This window comes from Falco biarmicus, chromosome 11 (assembly GCF_023638135.1).
Source record: "Falco biarmicus isolate bFalBia1 chromosome 11, bFalBia1.pri, whole genome shotgun sequence".
Classification (NCBI taxonomy): Eukaryota; Metazoa; Chordata; class Aves; order Falconiformes; family Falconidae; genus Falco; species Falco biarmicus.
Genome location: NC_079298.1, coordinates 17,798,205 through 17,820,836, shown reverse-complemented (window position 1 = coordinate 17,820,836; position 22,632 = coordinate 17,798,205). Strand labels below are relative to the sequence as shown.

Below are 22,632 nucleotides of genomic sequence, written 5' to 3'. Positions count from 1 at the left end.
TAATACAGTAAGAAGAGATATTAATGCTCTCAGGCATGAATTAACGAAAATACCATTGAGAATTTATCCTGCATGAATAAAAGGATTTGGAAGTTGTCGTTCTAAAAACCACATGAAGGATTTTACTAAAAAAAAAAAAGCCAACAAAACCAAAACCAAATGCTCTGTTGAAAAAGACAGGGTCCTAATGAACCTTTACTCCATTTTTTTTTTTTTTTGTCAGAGCTGGATTATTGAGCTGGATCCATTAATTGAATTCCTACTAATTTACAAAGTGTTCATATAAATGAGAGGCACAGATCTCTTGCTTCCAGGGCTGTGGCTGTGCTAATTTTTATCCCCAGCTCAGTGCAAAGCTGGATTCCAATGTGTGGTGTAGTTGTGAGTAGAGACCCAGTATGCCAGTGGCATCCATAAATCTGGGGTCCTTACCTCACTGTGCAGCCATACAGCAAGTCTTGCTTACTCAAACAGTAGCAATGCTCTTCATAGATGTGGAGAGTGACACTTGCCATCTATTTAAAAATAAAAATCTAAGGTATGCTTTACAATGACCTCCCTGCTCTAAGTGCCTTTGCAGGGCTATAGCTAAGGTGGAACTGAAGATACTGCTGTGTCCTATCACTTCTCGTTCTTCATTGTCCCCTAGAATTTGTGAGTTAAAACCCCAGTGGACATGCTGTGTATATATAATTGTCTACCTGTAGCTTCTGGATTTAAAAAATAGTTTTATTCAGGGATAAAACTTTACACTAGCATATGTTGCTGTATAATCAAGTCTAGTGGACAAGTTTTGTCAGTTTTGAGGCAAAGTGCAATACCAGCACTACACAGGGACTGTTTACTTTTGTTAATGTCTGTTCTGAGTAGTTCAGAAAAAAAATCCTAAACAATTAGGACATAAAATATGACACATATTTTATCCATAACTTACGTCAATTTGAAACACCTTTTATTGCCTACATAAGTGAATATATGTAAACTTTATTAGTAATTTCATTTCAAATTTAAAAGAAGCAAAGGTGTATTGTAGAATTCACAGATAAAGGTTAATTTTAACTATAAAGGTATTACCAGTGTTGCATTTCTTCATGTTATGGTTCACTTGTGTAGAATTGAGATGTATTTTATATTAAACAATGCATAGCACCATTATACAACAGTTCACTAAATGCACATCCCATTTAATCTTTTGTAGGAATTAATATAACTGGACTGAAGTTACAAGGAAGAATTGAACTGAGCCAGTAGGGTTAACACTGATACTAACAGGAGATTACTAGCCATAAAAAAATTACAGCTCTTCTGAAAGACAGTGCCTAAAATAGCAGCATATCCTTGGCACCATCATAGGAACTGGTTAACTGATGACCCTGAAGAAACACTTGTTTCCATTAATTCTTCTGTCATTATTTTGCTATTCTCGAACTCTTCCTCTGAATTCTTCTGTCCTTCTGATCCCAAGACAAGATGGCAGGAACGTGAGAAGAGAACATAAAGAAATTACAATAAGCTGTCAGCTATATAATTATACTGTAACCTACTACACTGAGAAGTTACACCAACAGAAATTTGGCAAGGTATTGGCTGCTAGCTAAACACAGGACACTCACTAGCATAGCATTAAAAAAAGCAGGCTCACTAAAAAGCAACATCTACTTTACAAAGAAGCTAACAAAAGAATTCCCTTATGATACTTAGGTTCAGCTGGTTCATCTTAGGTTCATCAGCTACATTTTCTTGTTTTAGGAGTACTTGTTACATTTGCAATTGAATATATAGTTAAGATCACAATGCTACAAACCTTTTTCCAGCATGTAGTTTTGCCACCTTTAGTTAGACACAAAGGAGTATTTGCTTGAACTAGGGTTGAAGATTCTGCTGAAAGTTGGTGATGTTATTAGGTCATGTGTACTGTAATTACTTGAGCACCACATTTTTTAAATCCCTAAGACATGATTTCCTAAGGTAAAAGGAAGCAAGTATGCTTTTCAGTTGCCAGACAGTCCAAGGGAATATTTTTTGCTCAAAAAAAAGTCTGCTGTATACCCTGAATCAGAACAAATTCTTATTTCGTAGAGGCTTCAGATTTTTAAAGCATCTCTACTAAACAGAAGTAAACAGTTTCTGATTAAATTTTAAATGTTCCAGTGACTCTATTGCAAACATAGTACTGTTTAAGTGTTAAGGAACATACTGGCAAGAGCTCCCAGTAGGGTCCATGGTGAAAGATGCCTTTTTCTTCAGGAAGAGTTGCTACAGTGTCACAGTCCTGATTACAGATACATTGAGGTTACCTGAACCCCACAGTTCCATCTCAACCTGGATTTTATTATTGTTTTTTTTTCCACAGAATTTGAATTGTTTCAACAGCAGGGAGTCTTGCCCAAAATATTCTTCTTTTTCAGTGTTTTCAAAGTGCATTGATTTATTATCCAAATGGTCTTTCAATGCATTAGAAGGTAACAAATGATACAGCTTTCAAATGAATTTTTGCCGTTACCATACAAACAGTCACAGTGGCCACAGGTGAAACCATGGCTTCTGTGGTGACAGGGCATTAATTTTGGAGTTATTTGGAAGAACACCATTTTGGAAGTGGTGACAAATGAAGTCCTTGGTGTTAGGTTTGAGAGGCCCTGGTTGAAAGGGACAGAAGAGGCTTGGGAATCAACACAACAAAGACTTCAGACTTCCAGTTTTGCCACTGATTTGTAGATAACATCTTGGGCATCAGCTGCCTTCTGCAGTTCTCAGGCCTGATAAAAATAGGGACAGTCATGCTTATTTATCTAACTCAAAACAGTGCCGTGATGGATTAATTATTTAGATACCACTCAGAGTGTTATCCAAATGCTGCTTATTCATGTTTTCCCCACTGCAACAATATATCTTCATTACTAATAATTAACTGCTAATTACTGTTGCCGAGAATATGATAGTGGTGTTTACCACCTTATTTTTAATTTTGGTACAGATGCCTACTTAAAAGTTATGTAAATATATGATATTACAGTACATTTTCCTAATGAGTTTGATCCTATTCAATTGTGCCTAGAGTAATAAATAGTAAAATGACCTCTCTTCTCTAGAGATATATAGACAGCTTCTACTGTGTTCTCGACACTTGAATCATGAAATGTAAAGAAGCCATTCTAAGCAGGATGCAGCTGGGTTGAAGGACTGCTGATGCCAATTATGCTTCGTACATAATAATGCACATTTTACCTATTTGGAAAAAAAATTCACATTTATTTACTGTCAAACAGGTGTTAAACTTTACACTGGATATTAGTGATGGGCTCATTATTAACAGGTTTACACAAAGGGATGAAAAAAAGCAGAATTTTGTTGAAACAATTTACATTTCATTAGATTTTTATCATAAAATAAATTAATTACTAAATATAGGCAGAAGGAATATGGAAGAGTAATAGTTATGTTTTATTTATTTTTTTAAAGGACAGGCACCTTTTATTCACGAGAAAGCTTGTGAGAAGTGTCCAGTGTCCCCTTTACCACCCAACCCCGATTAAAGAATGAACAGGGAATTGAGTTACAATCTTTGTTAGCTAAACCAAATTTGTGCAAGGCTTGGCATAATTGGCTTCTAAAACAATTTTCTCCCCAAATTTTTTTTTTTGGCAATAAAAATTCAAAATGTAAGAATAAAAACTAACTTGTCAAAGCAGAACACTGTTTACAGTGAAAAGTAAGTGAAAATGGGTAGAACTTGCATTTTAAACATACTACCGTACTATGAACAGAGTGTAAGAAAAACAGCTTATAACATATGTGCAACCAAGAGCTTTTCACAATATTTTCTTCAAACCCTTTAAAATTATTTTTTAATGACAATTATCTTTCAGTTGGACACAAAGGTATTTATTTGACCCTAGCAATAGAACAAAATATAATTTCTTTAGCCATTTTCTCATGAGAACGGTTCATTGTACAGTTGAGGAAATATATGAAATAAGGCCTGTGGCTTGATTGCTAGTGGTTAGACATGTATTCAATCTTTGCCCTAATGGAAAAGATTTGCAGTGAACTGCAAACTGATGCAGAATATCTCTCCTGCTTTTGCAAGTCTTGTCAGGAATAGTAAGGTACAGTAAATTTGTCCCACAGGATTTTAGAGCCTACGCCTTGTATATAATACAATGTAGGCCTAGAAAAAAAAATGGTGCAGCCATATTTACAAATTTAGTTCACAAACTGCTGCAGTAAAATGGCTGGGAAGTGTTTGTTTATTTTTTTCACAATTTTGTTAAATTCAGCAGCAGAAGATATCTTAAAATACCTTGTTGGTATTTCTTTTCTTTGTAACAAATAATTCATTTTAGTATACTCTGTGTATATACAAAGTTTTTGTTTTATAAAAATTCACAGAACTGCGAGGTCCAGTCATCCCTGTTACTGGAGAACCACAGGGTCAACAGAATTGTCTCTTCAAGCAGATATGAGGGAGCCTGCATGGGGCCAATTAAGTCTTTTTAATACTTGTACGTGGCCTTTAATATTTCTTTGCTACACTATTAAAGGCTTGTCACTAGTTGCATTTGTCCTTCTCTAACATCCCCTTCTGGAATACATCCTTCTTTATTAATGGGAATTATATAGCCGTCGCTATTACCCCTGCTGATTTGATAGTACATCTGAAGCTGATGGCCAGCTCCTAGGTTTGGCATGCTCTTGTAGTAAATGTCCTCATTTTCGCTCCTCCTGGAGGGAGAGAGATCTTCTTCAACGTCGGGGCTGCTCTCTGGATACGGAGAGTCTCTGAGATTGGGCATGCTCGTGTAAAGAGAGTCTCTGTTGGGGGACTGGAGGTGGTCGTCAGCCTCAGCTGTCAGCTGTGAGACGTAACTGTCAGTTCCCTCGGTCTTCACTTTCTTCTGGGGCTGGTATAGAAGGGAGTGAGTCCGCTGAGGAATGAGTGGGGCCTCCAGCTCTTTGTGGTGGAGCTCCAGCCCGGGGGTGTCACTGTGCATCAAAGACGAAGCATCTGCCACGATGGCGTCATCCTCGCTACTGCTCCCGCCAATCACAGCTTTGGCTGGTAGCGTGCGCTCCAGGTTGTGGTTCTTGCTGCTGCCCCGCAGGTTGTTGTGCACTAATTCTGAAATGATCATTTTCTCAAAAGCAGTATCATTCAGGCTTAGTCCACAGTCTACAACTTGCACACTGTCATTATAGTCTCCGTTGCGCAATGAGTAGCTGTTGTTGAAATTACCATTTAGCGGTAGAGTATCCATGGCACTTGTATCCCTGGCATTGTTCAGTGAATGTCCTGAAATGGAAAAGGACAGGTCTGGTTATTGTCTGATGTGATTTCTATCACTTTTTTTTTTTTTTTTTTTAACAAAATTCTTTAATGTAGTTCAGGACAAAGTTGTACTTGGAAGTAAGACTTGAGAAAAGTTAGGTTATTGAACATTCCCAAATGCTAACAGTTGCACACCTTATAGGAAAGATGCATTTTTAAAATAACGTGTATTTCCTGTGGGGAATAACAGCATTTTAATTTCTTAATTTAGTGTCAATCCTGTGACTCTTCCACAAGGAACCGTTCACTCCATGCCCTTGCATATGTAATGCAAAGCAATTCATTTGGAAACATCTATGTTTTGAAGTACACCACCATGATTTAGGAAAAGAAAATTAACAGAATTTGTCCTAAACGACACTAAAAAGGAATTAAATCACAGACATAACTGAAGGTAAATGTACAACATAAACCCACATAACTGGCAAGCAACTACTTTAACAACATTTCTAACATTTTTTCCTTTTTTATTTTTTTTGAGATGAAGTAAAGAAAAGAATGAAAAAAAATGGATAAATACAAAGAATTTATGTTAAACAAGGACAGCCATCTTTCACACTACAGGGACCAGGGCCCACAAGCACCATCCAACAACACGATAGACAGCCGGTGGAATGACTCACTTTGGACAACTCACATCATGTCTGTCTGCTCAGGCTATCTGGCCTAAGAGTAGCTGATATATAAAAGAAAGTAAAATGATTTATTGTAACATGATGAAGAATTACTGAGCTTCTCAGCAACTTAGTCAGAGCAAGGGTTCAGCAAATTAGATTACTAAGCAATAACAGCTTTTCTTTTCCCACTTAATGTAATTTTTTTTGCACTAATATTCTGTCTGCCAACAACGGCCCCAGGCTTCTAAAGGTCAAAGTTTGCCTGCAGTCTGCATCAGTCACAGTGACAGCACTGAATGAACAGAATAGTTAATTAAGAGTAAGGCCCACAGTTACTATGGGCATGGAAGTCAAATGCAGAAATGTTAGGAATTTCTGTACGTATGGGTCACAGAAATTAAACCAAAGAATAAATACTAGTTGTGGAATGGGAAGAGGAAATCAGCCATGGCTGATATCTCATAGCTGCTGGAGGAATGACAGATTGGGTAAGTCTGCTGGAAACATGAAAAGAAGTTTGGGGGGAGGGGGGGGAAATGAAATCTTATGATGATTAAAGTCTTTATGCTTTTGGTTTTGGCTTTTTTTTTTTTTTTTTTTTTTTCTGGTAACAGGATAAAGAAAAGGCTTTCCTATAGACACAAAGACATGTAAACTATGACAGCACAGTGCTTCCCAAGCAAAGGAAAAAGAAAGAAAGAAAAAAAAAAGACGACTGAAAGAAATTAAACAGTCTGAACCATGGAAAGTCAGATGGCTAGAGCATTCCTAGAAAATCACTTTATCTACAGATATGTCTGAAGTAAAGAAAGAATGGAGTGACTTTACTGAAATGAGACTGACCACTGTGAGGCTGCTGCATTATATGCAAGGCTTGGAGGAGTATGAGAAAAAAGTTGCTTTGGAAAAAGATTATACATTTTCCCATTTTGTGGGTTGGTTTTTTTTTTCATAATTAAAGCTGCAGCTTATCCTAGAAAATTCAATCTTCTCTGGAAATATTGTTTTCAATTAAAAAGTAATTGCATTTTCTCATGAAAAGATTTTTGTCTTCAACTTTAAAAAATAAGAGTAATAATTTCCAAATAAATTCTGAATAATTTGCAAATCATTTTGTATTTTTGTTATTGTTAACTCCTCTCCATGTGTACTGATTTAAACAGTGATGAGGGTTGTTTGAAAGGTCTCTTTAGCTTTGATTAAACAACTCTGTAGTTTTGCAATTTCATATATGTTCCAAGATTTTTCTTGCAATGGATTTAGCTGTGCAGAACATATGGCATTTATAAAAGTAGACAACACATGGACCACATGCTGGCATTCATTTCCCTCGTGAAAGTGATTTAATTCTATAATTTTAATTCTCTTTTTGTCTGCTAAACAGATACCAAAATATATCTGATAATCCAAAATGAGTTTTCTATTATATACTGCAGAGTTAAGCACGGTAGAATATATTCAAATTGGTTTGACGAGGTAAATTTTGTTGCCCATGATCAGGTAATTCATTTGAAATCTTTTCATAGCCTGTAGCAAGATTACTGTGGGAATTTAAAAATGTAAGTAAATTGTTAAGCATTTCTGCTTGACACTGCTTTGGTTTTAAACAGCAAATTATTTCAGCATTGCGTAACTTCTGTTACCAATAGGGTTTGCTACAGACTCATGTTGTTTCCCAAAAAGCAATATGCAAGTACTTTTTGAATGTGGAAACATTTCATTTGCAAATTGTGAACCACTTGCCCGCTGAGTCTACTTCATGACCGCTAGTTATGTTTTAATTGTGCCCATTAAAAATCATGCTGAAAAAATTTACATTTGATAGGCAAAGTTAAGTTTTACTCCCATACTTGTCTCTCTGTAGGTTGCTAGAGGAAAGCATAAGGAAAGTAAGAAAACAAGAGAATGAAAATAGAAACTACAGTTCAGTTAAAAGGAAACTTGAAATAAAAACTGGAAACAAGGTTTTATGATCTCTTTATCAAGGATTTACCATTCCAGTTATACTAAAGTGATCTTATGACTCATCAAACAGTAACTGCTAGATATTACTGATGAATTGCACCGTAGTTAAAAAAGGCAACTAGATAATGCAACAACGAAATGTTGCATAGGTAAGTGATGACACCCTTTATTCCTACAGAACTAAACTGTTCTAAATGTTAATCTCAAGATTTTCCTACAGGAAAATGATCTACCATAAAGCTGCACTATACTATAGTTTAGATCTGTTTGACGCTGGATACAATTTTCTGCGCTGGCGTATCCAAAGGTGTCAAGATGCCTTGCACTGCTTTAGTATCTAATCCGTTCTATAAGCAGTTTTTTTCAGCAAGCTTTAGTCAACCTTATATTGCATAGACATGATACCTCTAAGTGATAAATATCTTGAAGATGGGCTCTCGGACCATGTGGTGTCAGTCCTGTAATAGTATATTAAGATTTATGCCACCTGTGTTAAAAACATGGATAATTATTGGTAAATACTGTTATGGCAAAGGCATTACTATAATATAGTGCAGTTTTACAAGCTGACATCAGCAATACTGTATTTCTCGAACTGACAGAAATTCAGGGTATTGCAACTTGAGTTTCTATCTAGGGAAAAGAAGGGATTTGGAGCAAGCCAAGAAAAGCGGTTTTATTCAGGAAGTATAAGCACACCTGGTGAGTTAAACACAGGAGCTGAAGGGGCATTACATACAACTGTTTCAGCGAGCAATGTGTTATAGGGGTTGTTAGTGCCGTGTGGTCGAAGAAGAGGGTTTGTTAGTAGGTAATTGCCAGTCATTCCTAAAGCAAAAGAAACAGAAAAAAAATGTCAGTTCTTTAATTTGAGGCTGACAGTTTCAATAAAGAATATTTTTATTCATCATGAATCATGTAGGACTTGTCAAATGTAATTCAGCTGAAAATTTCTGAATGTATTTGAGCTATGTATTTGAAATGGGAGCAGGAAAATAGTTAAGATCCCAGTCATTCACAGGTGCTGTCCCAATCCCCAAAGTAAACATCTGGTGAGAGTGACATTTACTAATGTATACACAATCACTGTTACACAAGAATAGCAATTAAATGTGTAGAGATCAAGGTACTACATAAAGCTATTGTAACTTTAAAAATGATCATATGGAACGTTGCTGTCCAGAATACAGAGAACTGAATTTCTTGAGTTGAAAGGTATTGAAAAATCTCTTATGACAGGATCAGAGCTGTTATTCGCTTTATTAAAAACACACGGATAGTGGAAGGGAATTGCTGTTTTCAAACAGACAGTGGATGACAAACTGCAAGAAGCATATCTTAGTATATGCAAAAGTATGCATGCTGAGGGGAAAGCAAAATATTTGCTCTAAGAAATCAGAGCATTCACATTTTCTCCCGGGACATTCATGCTGCAAATTTATCTGCCAGGTTTTAAAAAAGAATTCCCTGAATGACAAATTTTCTTTAAACAATCAGTTTACAAACAAAGTTAAGATGAAGCAAAATACTACATGAACAGATTTTTTTTTTTAAAAACCCATTTTACAAGTTATTCCAACATCATTTAAACAACTCTTGGAATAATTAGGAAAATAATCAGACTATTTTGAGAAATTATTAAAAAGTCAATTAATCTCTGATTTCTAGCTACTAGAAGAAAAATGTGTTGGAATAATGACCAAAAATAAAACCCAAAAAACCACCACCAAAAACCAAACCACGTAAAATGCTGTGATTTAAAACTTACTTTAAACATTTCATTAAAGTAAAATTCCACTTTCTTTTCTATTGCATTGCACAGCAGTATATCAGGATCAGTGTATTACTGACCCAAGCACTGCCAAAGAGCCAGCTACATTTTTATAGTATGGATATTTTTATTTGGCAAGGACGAGACAGTATATATTCCAAATACTAATGCTTTTTACTAGATACTTTACTCTAGATACTTAGTAGCAGAAACGAGCAGAAAATTCTAAGATTCAGGGAATTATTGCCTGATTATGCTGATCTCACTGGCAAGTTTGTATCTGTGAACAACTAAAAAGGTTTTATCGTAGCTTTTTTCAGTTGTAATATACTTATTACTAGAAATACTAACTGAAATATATTCTGCTTGGGGTTCGGGAGGTTTTTTTGTGTACTATGTTTAATCTTGGTTAGAATTATTACTTGTAATTTACAGTTAAGAGAATTATTATTTTCAATCCAAAATTTTTTGCCACCATTAAAGGCTTGACTTTTAAGGAAAAATGACACTTGCCATTAATTATTAAACTAGCTTATATGTATGGATCACTGAGATAGTTACAATATTATAATTGAATAAAAACTGTATCAATTTTTCTAATAGTGACAGAACATTGCCAGTGGCTTGAGACAAGAACTCCGAAATAGGGAGAAACTTCCAAGACCTCTGTTCAACTCTGAATTAACTGAGGGTGCATCATGATTAGAGCAAACCTCAGGATTCAGAGACATCCAGTTAGGGTGAAATCCCAGACTTTTATCTACTGTATTTACAGGATTTTAGTAAGACACTGGAAGGGAATGTACTTCTTTCTTGGGCATGAAAAATATAAATTTTCTACTTAGAAGGGTTTATTTATTTTGACTTTGTCAGAGGAACATACAAGATTTAGGGGAGGGGAGCAGTGAGACACACAGGTCTTACCCACTTTCTATAAGCTAAATAGCAAAAATAGAATCATGCTTTCTGAAATTTTTTCTTTTGCAAAATACCACACTTTTTACTTTCAAAGTGAATGTAAATTAAGTACATGTCCCTACTACCAAATCTTGAAAAAAACCCCAAAAAAACCCAAGGGAAGAAAACTTGCTAGTTGTGGTTGATGACTGCTTTATAGCTCCCTGACGGGGGAATTTTCCGTTGGAAACTTCCTGAGTTAAGCAGGAGCTGGTCGCAATGAGATCAGGGCTACGTGTTCTTCTAGGGATGTGGGTGGAAGAACAGGCTTTGAACTTGGCTTGCACAGAGCAGTCTTCCCTCCTCTGCTAGCGCAAACTACCTCAAAAAGACACAGGGGGAAGGGGAGAAAGGAAGGGACATTCTGTCTTAGTTAATACCCTTGTTTTCTAACTGGACATGAGAATGAGGTTACAAATTTCAAAGCCTATTTGAGCTGAGAAATTTTGAGTTTTGGCTTCTTTGTGCCTGAAAATCTGGATTCTATCCCATGTGACAGACACGATGCTCTTTGAAATAGAAAAGATAAATGCTTCACAGACATCTTTTGCATAGAAATGATATCAATTAGTTTTCACTGGGAAAATTTCTGCACCTAAAAATCATAGTCAAATATGCATTAAAATGTTACTGCACTCATATTTCTGTTTCAGATTTAACCTATAAAGGTTAGGAAAGATTTAAAATTGTGATCTTGCTTTTAAGTTAAATTATTGATGAGACTTATTTAAATACATTCCCACGAATGGAGGAATTAAACTTCTATAACAGGGGGCCAGTTGAGGGAACACAGTTTAAAGGTGCTGGTGGATGACTTTAAAACTCTGCTTTTAGAGAACGTTTTTTCCAGATTTTTTTTTTTCCAAAACATTCTTTTCAATTCTTCTGCATTAAATGATATAAAATCTGCATAAAATTTAAGGCTTCTAAAACTGAAATGTTCCCAGTGACTGACCTTGATTAAGTGTTGAAGTGCTGTTGATGTCACCTGAGATAAAAGACGATTCGGATTGTTTTCTCACAGTGTCATTCCACATCCTCCTTATACGACTCTGTTAACATAAAGCAGCGAGACGGAAGCATAGTAAGTTACAAAAAGATTTTTAGAATGCACCATTTTGTAGTTATGTAGAATATTTGTGTTTATTCTGGCCTAAAGCAAGCTGTTCTTTTAGCATTTAGTGAAACTCCTTCTTTTGTTATTATTAAATAATTTTTTAAATTTCATTTAAATGAAGCATAATGGTATAAACCTTCCTACAAACCAGCCCCTAATTACAAGAAAAGTAAGGTGTTTGCATTAGACCAAAGTAAAAGGAAATGTTTAAAAAGAAATCAATTCTACTATGCAGAAGTATGTACTTGCCATCTAAATGATAATAATGAGAAGACAATTAGTGCTTTGATTGGAACATATCTCAGTAGGCTTTTTATAAATAAGGTTAATTAAAAGATGCTGTCAAAATCTCTCTTACCTGTGTGCCAGAGGAATAGCGAGCGCTAGTTCTTGTTGTTGATGCCTTCACTGAACTGTGGGGACTCTCAGTTGGTAGTCCACCACAGCAGTAGGAATGTCGGAAGCATTTGCCATATTCCTTACGTACCTGTGGGGGAAGAAAAGATTACTTAGCACACAAAAATAGTGTTAAAATTTCTCCACTGGCAAAAACACATGAGTCCTGCATTAAAACTACTCACACACTTTTCAAGCGAACGGATAATTCTTGCTTGTTTAATTGTTGGCTGTTACCAAAATCAGGTACTTTCCCCTACTTGGTGGCAGCATTATCAGGTATCCAGAATTTTTGAACAAGTTGTTTCCAAGTTATACACATTTCATTTAGATGTTTCTGAACTACCGTTACTGAACAATTTATGGGATTATTTTTATCTTGTTTTCATGTTGTAGATTAATATAGTTAAGTTTATTTGAATTGAATGCTGGCTGAAAATGGTCTCTTTTATATGAGCTTTTGGTGAAGAAGCCACATAAATCCTGTCTTCCCATCCCAGCATGCAAGAAGGGCTGAGGTAGCTAGCCTTTGCCCTACTCGGTACTGCCCATTATGTCAGCCCTCCAAGAAAGTGTGAAAACCTGCAATGACTATAAAGGCATTTTCATATAAAGTTACTCTGCGTAACTCAAACAGCTGCCAGTTCATATGGTCACACCTGCTTTGGGATTGCACACAGCTCACAAACACCGCTGCCCCAATCTAGGCAGAGCACCAGCTCTGCCGGCAGAGGCACCATCAGTGTTCCAGAGTCAAATTTTGAATCGTAAGGCTGGGAACTGAAACATCTTTCACTTCTAGAACCAAAAAATAAAATCCTAATTACTGCCTTTGGTGAACCTAGAAAACTGAATATACCTATGTATATGACATTTTTGTCTGACAGAGCAACAAAACTGATGAATGATTCCAGTATTTGGCCTGCATTTATTCACCTCCTGTTTCCAATGACCTACTGGAAACATTAGTTTTGCAATTTCTGTGTTAACGTTTGTCATGAAAGTATTCAACATTAATTTACAGAGCAGTTAATTCTCTCGTATTCAGTGACTGCCACACTGACTGCTATTATAGTGCGTACTAGGAGAGCGCATACACATCTTGGCAGCATGACAGCATCAGTAAAAGGACACAGTGGATAAAATTCGTGAAGATGTGTAGGTCTAAATTCGTAAATCTTCCCAAGTACATGGGACTCTAAATGTCTCTTCTACTTCTACATCAATGAGACTCCTACATTTCTGGGAAAAGTGGGATTTTAGATAATCTGGAAATTCTGCTTGACCTATGAAAATACAAGATAGAAAGTAAGTTATGTGCATGTAAAAAGGGGAGAGGGGAAAATGCAAGATTTACATGTCATACGTTGTTTCCAATATTACAAGAATTTTACTCATGGAATATACATGTGACGTTTCTATAAACTGGAAGGTTGAAGAACATATGAAGAACATAAAAGCCTTAATTTCAAGCTAGGGACAATAACTTATCTTTTTATAAAAGTATATATTCATATTTTAAGTGAAGCCCTATCCATATCAGCACAAAAGACACATAAAAAAATGGAAAGAGAAATGCACAGACATAGAATTATAATCTTTAACTCTGTAGTCTGAAGAACTTAAATCTATATATATATCATCACTAGATGGTATAACACCTAAGAAAATACATTCCTGAACACTAATGGATATTAAATGCTCTAAACCACTACATAGCAGAGACAATAGCAATCAAAACTGTATTTTTACCCAAATACCACCCTCCAGGGCTGGTTTTGCCTAATGCCTATATTGCAGTGAATGTACATTATCTGTCAGTACTGTGCATTCCACTGTCATTATTTCTAAATTATAGCTTGTTGGAAACTGATGGAAGCAACAGCACTATCATCTTGTCAGAACTGGAAACATAATAGTTTTCACTTTCACAATTCTATTTCTCTGTTCAATTTAGTGACCAACCAGTAATAACAGAATAAAAAGACTACATTAGCTATGCAGACAGAGAATAGGATGATATCCCGTCAAAGGCATCAAAACTTAAAAATCTTAAATGGCAGCTTTAACATTCTTTCAGGTATAAATCTTATTGCTCTAGGTTATGCTTTTTCACACTTGACTGGTATTTTAATATTGCTTTTTGCTGACTCCACTTAATAGAAAAACAATGCACAGCTGTAAAAAGAAATAAAAAGGAAATCTGTTTTTGATTTTCAAGTCCAATACAAGTGGTAGAAAGGGCAACATTATATGAAGCCCTAATCTAAAAATTATTTGCATTTTGAGAATGTTTGCATTTTCTTCCCTCTCTTCTTTTCTTAGGCTTCATCTCCTCTCTAAGTGTGCTTCTGCTCTCTCAAAACGAGAGGACTGCCGTGTTCATATGGATAAAATTCTTTCTGTCTACCAGATCTTTTCCTAAAACATGGCTGAATGCCATTGTCTACACCAGATTTAGAGATGCTGAGATTGTTGGAGCTGGTACAGTCGAGAACATGCAAGAATGTGATTTTTGTACTTACACAGCAATACTATATCCAATGGTCTCCAACCATTTTATAAATATCAGTTAATTATGTCCCTGGTGAGCTAATTATAATGGGAGTTAATAACTGCTAGGTCTCCAGCCTAAAACTGGTAAAAATATTTGGAATCTAAATATGGCAATTTGGGTATTTCCAGATATAGGACGTTTTATGCATTTTATGTTAAATTTTTGGGGGAGAGATTTTTTGATGTTTACCCTTCCTCTCAACTTTTGTTACTTTCCTTTGCCATGCCTTCCAACACTTTTGGAGCTTTTTTATTTCATCCTTCGCTGAAGAACCTCTAAGACATCTTTGGAAGCAGTCCCCACCCTCAGTCTGGGTAAGAGAAGGGGTGCAGTGAACCCAAAGAGAACCCCACTCAGTTGTGCCCTTCACTTTCTTCTCTGCCATTCGCTCCTCTCTCCCCTGCAAGCCGCCTCTCTCCCCAGCACATCTGCTTCTTCTGGACTCATCTGCTCCCTTCGGGCAAAGGGGAGCGGAACAAATTTAGCACATCCCGCTCATGAAGGAAGCCTCGTGCCAGGGGATTCCAGTTTTTCCAGTTAAGAGCATGAAGCTGTTGGATTGCTAGGGGAGGCAAACACTTGAAAAAACTAGTCATGCTGGCGTCTTTGGAAAACTCTCCCCGTTAGCAGCTGCCTAGTGTTAATTACTACTTTTTTCTAAAAAATGTGTGTGTCGAAGTTCATAATAAAATTAATTTTTACATCTCGCTTAATTTGGTAATGAACAAGCACTCATAATATAATCTCTGTCTATCACCCATAGCTTTATGTGGCAACTTAATGGGATCTCAGGAGAGGTCCTCTGTCTTGATCTGAGAAAGAGAGTCAGTTTGAGATGGGCTGATACTGTAAATGATCCTTTGTTTGCAGTGCTGCAGCGAAGGAAGGTTTTGTTTCAGGTGCACATAAAAGACTTTTGGCTGTAAGTCCAGACTAATATGTACCACATTACTGATGTTAAACAGTGCATTTTCTATAGCAATTTTCTTCCCAAAGCCTCAAAACTTTCCAGGCTCAGGTTGGAAATGTTGCATCCCTTTTAAACCCCCCCAGGCCAGGCAGGAGTTATATGACTCCCACAATTATGCCCAGCAAGAACTGCTTTTGAATCCTAGTCCTCTCCCCAAACTACTTTAAAATACTCCAGTTCTTGACGCTATTTTTAAAGAAATATATGTGATATTTTAAAAGAGTTAGGGAACACACATCTGTGTTTTCAGTAACTTACTTTCTTTTGAAGGGCACAATGAAAGATGAAAATAAACATTCCTTGGAAAGCATTAAATACTGTGAAGAGATAGGTCATCACAACAGTCCCCTCATTGATAAACAGCAGGCCAAATGACCATGTTAGGCCAAGGAGACACAGGAGAGCAAACGCACCCAGGACCCAGGATCTGTAAAAGAAAATTCATTTTAGTAACATTACTTAAGAGAATGCCCATCACCAAATCCAATATTAACATTTCAGTTCCCGCAGTTGACTTTTACTAGATTCATATTCAAATGTAAAATTTCCTTGGGTTTAACCTTTTATCTACTAAAGAAAGAACAATTCCATTTAGCACTTTTAGTCTCCAGTGAAAACAGCAAGAGTAGATAGACCTTTTTCTTTCTCAAGAACTGCATAGGATGTCAAAACTATTTTGAAATGCAGAAGTATAGCACAAGCCCCAGCTACTCCACTGCTTTATCTGCTTTTAGAAAAGAGATTGATAAATCTGGCTTAGCCACTAATCACACCATAGATTTTAAACAGTGGTGCTGCCATATGACACCAAATAACGTAACACAAATGCACAAAGGTTAAACAGCAGATTAAAAGCCTAGAGCCCAAATCTTTAATGCTCCGATAAACTCAGCTAAACTGAAGCTAGATGATCTAACTTCCGCATGAAGAAACCCTGCTGAAACGTGACAAAAATATGGATACTGCTCTACAGAATAGTCTAAAAAAGATTCCATCATGAATAGGTTAAGGAAAAGGAATTGTAGAGAACGGCACAGAATGAAAGGGAAAGGGAATTTAGTCAGTGAATTCCACATCTAACTAATGATCTTACTTGATAAATGGCTTATTATCTTCATAGCTAGAAAGCATTATAAGCAGAAAAGAGAAACAAAATTATTAGACAGAATTGAAACAGAAATTAATAAGAGCATTTTTAATTGTCTATAAAAATTAGTCAAAATTAGGAAATTCAAAATGCAGAGGCAAGCAATTTAAAATTATAAAGGCATATAATAGTTAAAAATTCTTTAGCAAATCAGGTATCTCAAAACTAATTAATTAAAATTAAGGGAAATCCACAATATTGACCGAGTTTGTAAAGTTAAAAATCATGCTAGAAATTTGTTAATGTAGGGTTCTATCTTACCCAGGTAAGTCCGTATTATAGTAGCCATCACAAACACGGTAATTACTGGTGTGGATGAGAAGACAGAAAGAGGAAAAGGAAGAAAAGAGAGAGATGCTAAAGATTAGCTCTCTCTCTCATCATGCAACATGCAATGAAGCTGATACTGACCTATCTAGAACATCTAGTTCACAACGTTAGCCTTACTGAAAATCTCCCTTCACCATTTTCAACATTCAAAGCAAATCTGTAAGACCCTTTCACATCCAACCCTCAGTGTTAGAAAGTTGCAACATCCCTTCAGTGTTGATAACAAAAACCTTCAGTACAACATAAAGCTATACAGAATACAGTCAAAGACTATCTAAAGAAGCACGAGCTGCCAAAGCCTTGTTAATTATATAACACAATATTACTCTGCAAAAGGGATACTGCAGTACAGCACCATGATAAACATTTGTTAAATTAGCATGAAAACAGCAGATAATCTTCAAGTTAACAATAATAATAGAGTCAATTCTCTTGGGAGAACAGGATTACGAGTAGAAACTGCTCAGAATCCCTAAATCAAAAAGTCATTTAACAAAACAAACTTAATATAATCGTATCAGCCATGCAAACAGGAACATCATTTTTGAACTGCATTTTAAATGCAAATGAAATTACTACAGTGCTGTGGCATTTCCGTGAAACAGTTTATTGGCACTAGTTCCAGGCTGAAATTATCTAATTTTGACCAGCATTTGTGACATTACAGCAACAATGTGACGAAAGCAGGATTGGCTCTGTTTGCTTCTAATTGACATCTGCAGTTGCTGGGAGACAATGGCATGTGCTCCTAATGGAGAGTAGCTTTCAATCAGTTCAGCAATCAGAAAATAATCATAGTTCTCATACTTGAACACAAAGCACTTACTTAATGTTTTCCAACCTGCTAGAGTCTGGTTTCAAAGTGTTTGAGTGCTTCACCATTTTGCACAATGTGATCACCAGGAAGATAAGATTCAGCTGTCAAAACAGATAAGAATGAAATTAAACTACTTCAAGTAATAGGCTCAATAATGATGATGTTACAGACTAAACAAAAACTCTGTAATTTATTTTCAAATATATAGTGAAACTGCGTAACTCTATCAAACAGCCTGTAAAAGGTGATTGCAAATACAGACAAGAGGAAAAAAATGTTAAAAGCCCTTGTTTCACTTTATTTTCCAAATTCACCACATCATCACGAATGACCGTATTTAGCTCATGTCCAACACCTGTCATTGTCAGCCTAGCTCTGCTTCCCAGCATGTTGTGCTCGACCCCTGCTCACCTTTGCCTGTCACCTCTGGCCCTGTTCTCTAGCTCACTGACTTTCTCTGAGGACTACAGTCACCCCTTTACTGCACCATACTCGTTGTCGTTTTATCACCCTGTCCTGCTTCTGGAATGTTTTTCACCTTTGCTGGTTTCTCCCTTTCTGGTTTTTTTTTTTATTCCCTTTTGTTCTCACAAATCCCACTGGGGTCTTGAAAAACAGCTTAAATGTAACTGAAGAAAAAGAAAAAAAGAAAAAAAAACAGACAAAGACAAAGAAACACAAAGATGTAGCAAACGCATCAAACTTAGCAGTGCCATAGGCATATGCTGGTGGTGCACCCTCCTACTGCCCTCTTTCCCTTTGTAGTCTGGATTCTGCTGAAGCAAGACTGCATGCCACTTGAAGGGAAGGACTATGCTGTCTCATTCTTGTTGTGTCATTCATATAGATGACACCGGGGAAGATACAGAAGTATAAAAAAGATAATTTTATATTGTTTTCCTACTGTGAAACAGAATCACAGATACCAAAGATACTAGGTGCCTTTCTCCTATCAATTTCAAAGCATGTGAAGAGCACAGGTCAGCCAAATACAAGGATGCCGACAGAATATGGGTCGAAAAGTGTTATAAAGTTGAGTAATTAGTACATGCTGTCCTGTATCAATGCAAACAATTCAAATAAAGTCATACATTTGAAAACAGTAAAAGCTATGTCCTTTCAGGGAGAAGACACACCTCCTCATCTACTATTGCAATGGTCCACAAGAAATAGCTGAATTGATAGCTAAGGGAAGATGGGAGAATATGCTCAAACATCCTTATAACACATATATTAGATAGATTATAAATCCATTCTTACAGCCTTCCGTATACATCTGCAACTGGTTACTGAAGGAGAAGCCCAGTTTCTACTTTTGGGGAGCCTTTGGTTTGAGACAGCATCAAAATCCTCACCATTTTTGTAACACTGAGGATACCAGTTCATATCAGATGTGTTCCTACAGCTGTGCCACAATGGTCATAAATGTCACTCAATTCCTAATAAAGAGCAGGTCTTAACAATCTTGAAAAGATGAGTATTTTGAAGGCTCTGATCAGAGTCTGTTAATAATGACATGTATTATAGAAATAATTCCTACTGCTAAGGGCAATCAAGTTATCACTGCTGCTGCTGTCTTAAAATCAGGATGGACGGCATGAACTGCAATGCAGTTCTCAACACCAGAACAGTGTTTGTCAGCTTTTGACCTCATCAGTCCTTGTTCAAAGTAAAACGTTTTTACACTTGTATCTTGAGATTAATACAAAAAGTGCATGTGATACAAATAACAAAAATAAGCTTTTATAATTTATTTCTGTCTGTGTGTCAAGAACTGATAGAAAATACTTGACCTTTAAGTGGAGGTATGTACATGGGGTAGGTTAAGCACGATTTTCATTGCCGCAAAATGTAACAGAAGCATCAGTATCTCTTGACCATGCTGATTACCTTTTATGATTCTTACTTAATGACTAACCAGCTGAGAAACGCTTCATAACATCATTGCCATCATTTTATTCCTCTTATCTAGGTTCCCACTGCACTGTGTAAGTTCCTTGGGTGAGAAAACAAGTTGCTTCTCTCCCTGGTCTTTGCAGTAGGCAGGACAGGGGCTCTGTGAGTGACCTCACCCTCAGTTCCATGCCTTTGCAGGAAAACTTTCTATATCTGAAAAAGTTTCTTACACATTTTGGTAGCTGACATAACATGAACTTCTCCAGACCTTCTTAAAAAAAAAAAAAAAAAAAAGAAACTTCAATTTACTTTTTGTGAAAACAAACAGATTAAGAGCTAAGACACATGCCCCATGCCAATCCTAACACGTAAATCAACTTTGGCTGCAACCTATGCAAACGGGAGTGCACAATCCAGTTCAGAATAGTATTTATAGCACAGCTGGAAGCTAATCCTTGCCTAAGTAGCTACCCTGGAGTATCCTGCATTGTACTAGCAACATCGTTCTTGGATCAAAAACTCATAGATATGGCTTAGCCCATAAATGACTGCCTTATGAAACGCAAGGTTTTTATCCTCTGATTCTTTGTGTGACAGAAGTGCTGGTTTGACATATGAAAAACAAAAGCTTGTGTTTATATACTGAGTTTCCTTCGGCAACGTGCAAGCATATCAGCCTTACCCCAGAGCCTGAGCCAAGCTCCAGCGTATTAAGCAGGTTTTATGTAGACACTCAGCTCTGTCTGTATATATGGCCTTGCTGGACTAGAGGGTAACTGTAGATAGCCGTTTCTTAATAGAAATTAGTTCTTAATTTAATTTGCTTTAATTCTGATTTAGGTACAGACCCCCAAAAGCAGCCCACAGAAATGCTGTATCACAGTAGCTGAAGAAGTCCTTCCAAGATAAAAAGCAAAATACTGTACTTTGAAGACAAATTACTTTGACATCAGAGCATATCATACTTGTTTCTCCATCACTGTGAAATACTGTATAGTTTTCAGTTTCACCAGTCAAAAGACCGCGGTTTGCCACTTGTTCAAACATGCTGGCATCTCTGTTGCACATTATATCATTATCAAAAGCCTATTTTTCCTGCTTACAAATACTGTAACCAAACCTTTCTATAGATTCTCTTTTGGCTCCCTTACTGCTTTTCATCTAGAAATTGATTGCTTTGGAGGAACTCATGAGTTCAAGACTTTTGGGCATCCTGCCATTTTATTACACAAGACACTAAGCAGTGAGGGAAAAGAACGTGTTGGAGAATAATTGCTTTTAGAAGGAATGGCTGAATTACTTTCCTTGGTGAGAAGTACATGAGGGGAGAAGGAAACACACTGAGTGCTTTTGCATTCTTTTGTACCAACTTTGTATAAGGGAAGTTTTTTCAGCCCCGAGCAAACTGGTCTGAGCTCAGAGCAGAGTCTGTTTTGAGCAGTAGTTTTGACTACAGATCTCCCGAAGTGCCTTCCAACCTGAATTGTTTCATGACTGTGTGAGGACTGAACTGTTACTGATCTAAGCAAATGAATCTGTAGATGTTTTCCAAGCTTGACAGATGGTCTGTGTAGGACACCCTTCTTTAAGCATGTTCACTGAAAACACACAGTACTCTGGGGTCACACAAAGGCCACGTGAACGGCAAGACAGGCTTTTGAAAGCAAACTTGTAGGAGAAAAAATGGACCTCTGACAATGAGGGCTTTCTGATCACTTCATATAACATAAAGGGCTAGTGACTGGCTGGGCCTCATCCGGACAACTGGCCTGCATTCACCCCTGCACCTGAGCAGTACCATTCTCCTTCAATCGTAATAAAAAATATAAATGTATTGTGTAAACACACCCACAGCCACAGTGTATACATCTCAAACAGTCACGAAATTATACCCTTGATAGTCAGTAAAATCTCTTCCACGCTGCACTTCTGAGAATCAGAACAACACTCTTTTGAAGGCTAAAAATGAGAATTTAAGTCTGGTCAGGCATCAGGGTCGGATTTGAAGATTCTGCTGTGATACTGAGAGTGACAAAAGACACAGCTTCAGTAGATGGAGCTATAATGCGAGATCTCTTAAAACATTAGCTGATAACAATAAGCAAAAACTTGGACTGATAATTTCATTAATGTTTATGCTAGGTTTTTGTTGTAATTTCTAAAAGGTATTATCCACTCTATGAGACAGGATAATGGATTACATAGCGAACTAGCTTAATCCAGATTCTGATTTCAAAAATGTATGTAAAATGAAAAAAAAAAAAAAAAGAGCATTTTTTAAGATACCAGTTCCTACTTATTTCTTAGTATGACAGGTGTAATTGGACAGAACAGAGCAAAAGAAAGACAATTGGATAAATTGGATATATATTAAAAAATAAAAAGTAACTACTTAAAAATACAAAATGTTAAGAATTTTTTAAGGTAATAATCAAATGCATCACCCTGGAAGATCATGCTTCTTTCATAGCCAACACACAGAGGGCCATTTCTGGTTTGGAAATCAGAAGGTACTAGACATGAAAAATGGTATCAGTAAGAATTCTGTCTTTCTAGCACCTGAAACCTATGGCATTTTCAGAGAGGGAGCGTCTTCAAGTCAAATTAACTTTTTTTAAAAGTGAATGTAATAACCTGCACTGAAGACTAATGGATTCAAATTAGTTGCAGGTACAATGAATTAGTAGCCAAACAGAGCTAGATTTTGCAATAATTATGATAAATTTCCCTCTGTGAGCAATAGATAAATACCATTTATCAAGT

General features: G+C 36.5%; 1 protein-coding gene across 16 annotated transcripts in view; it reads right to left on the bottom strand.

The window, feature by feature from the left end:
• Nucleotides 1–3,231: 3,231 nt before the first annotated feature.
• The window catches only part of ADGRL2 (adhesion G protein-coupled receptor L2), a 394,007-nt gene continuing 374,606 nt past the window's right edge, over nt 3,232–22,632 (bottom strand). For 4 of the 16 annotated variants that reach the window (XM_056355276.1, XM_056355277.1, XM_056355275.1 and 1 more), the window contains 8 exons: nt 17,983–18,074; nt 17,088–17,132; nt 16,773–16,799; nt 15,938–16,106; nt 12,115–12,243; nt 11,595–11,691; nt 8,611–8,739; nt 3,232–5,293 (listed from right to left, as the gene is read on the bottom strand). In XM_056355276.1, the coding sequence (XP_056211251.1) occupies nt 4,539–5,293; nt 8,611–8,739; nt 11,595–11,691; nt 12,115–12,243; nt 15,938–16,106; nt 16,773–16,799; nt 17,088–17,132; nt 17,983–18,074 (1,443 nt within the window). In that variant the 3' untranslated portion in view covers nt 3,232–4,538. Of the gene's footprint in view, nt 5,294–5,952; nt 6,006–8,316; nt 8,399–8,610; nt 8,740–11,594; nt 11,692–12,114; nt 12,244–15,937; nt 16,107–16,772; nt 16,800–17,087; nt 17,133–17,982; nt 18,075–22,632 lie in introns of all 16 variants that reach the window. The other 12 variants (XM_056355283.1, XM_056355291.1, XM_056355281.1 and 9 more) reach the window with 9 other exon arrangements.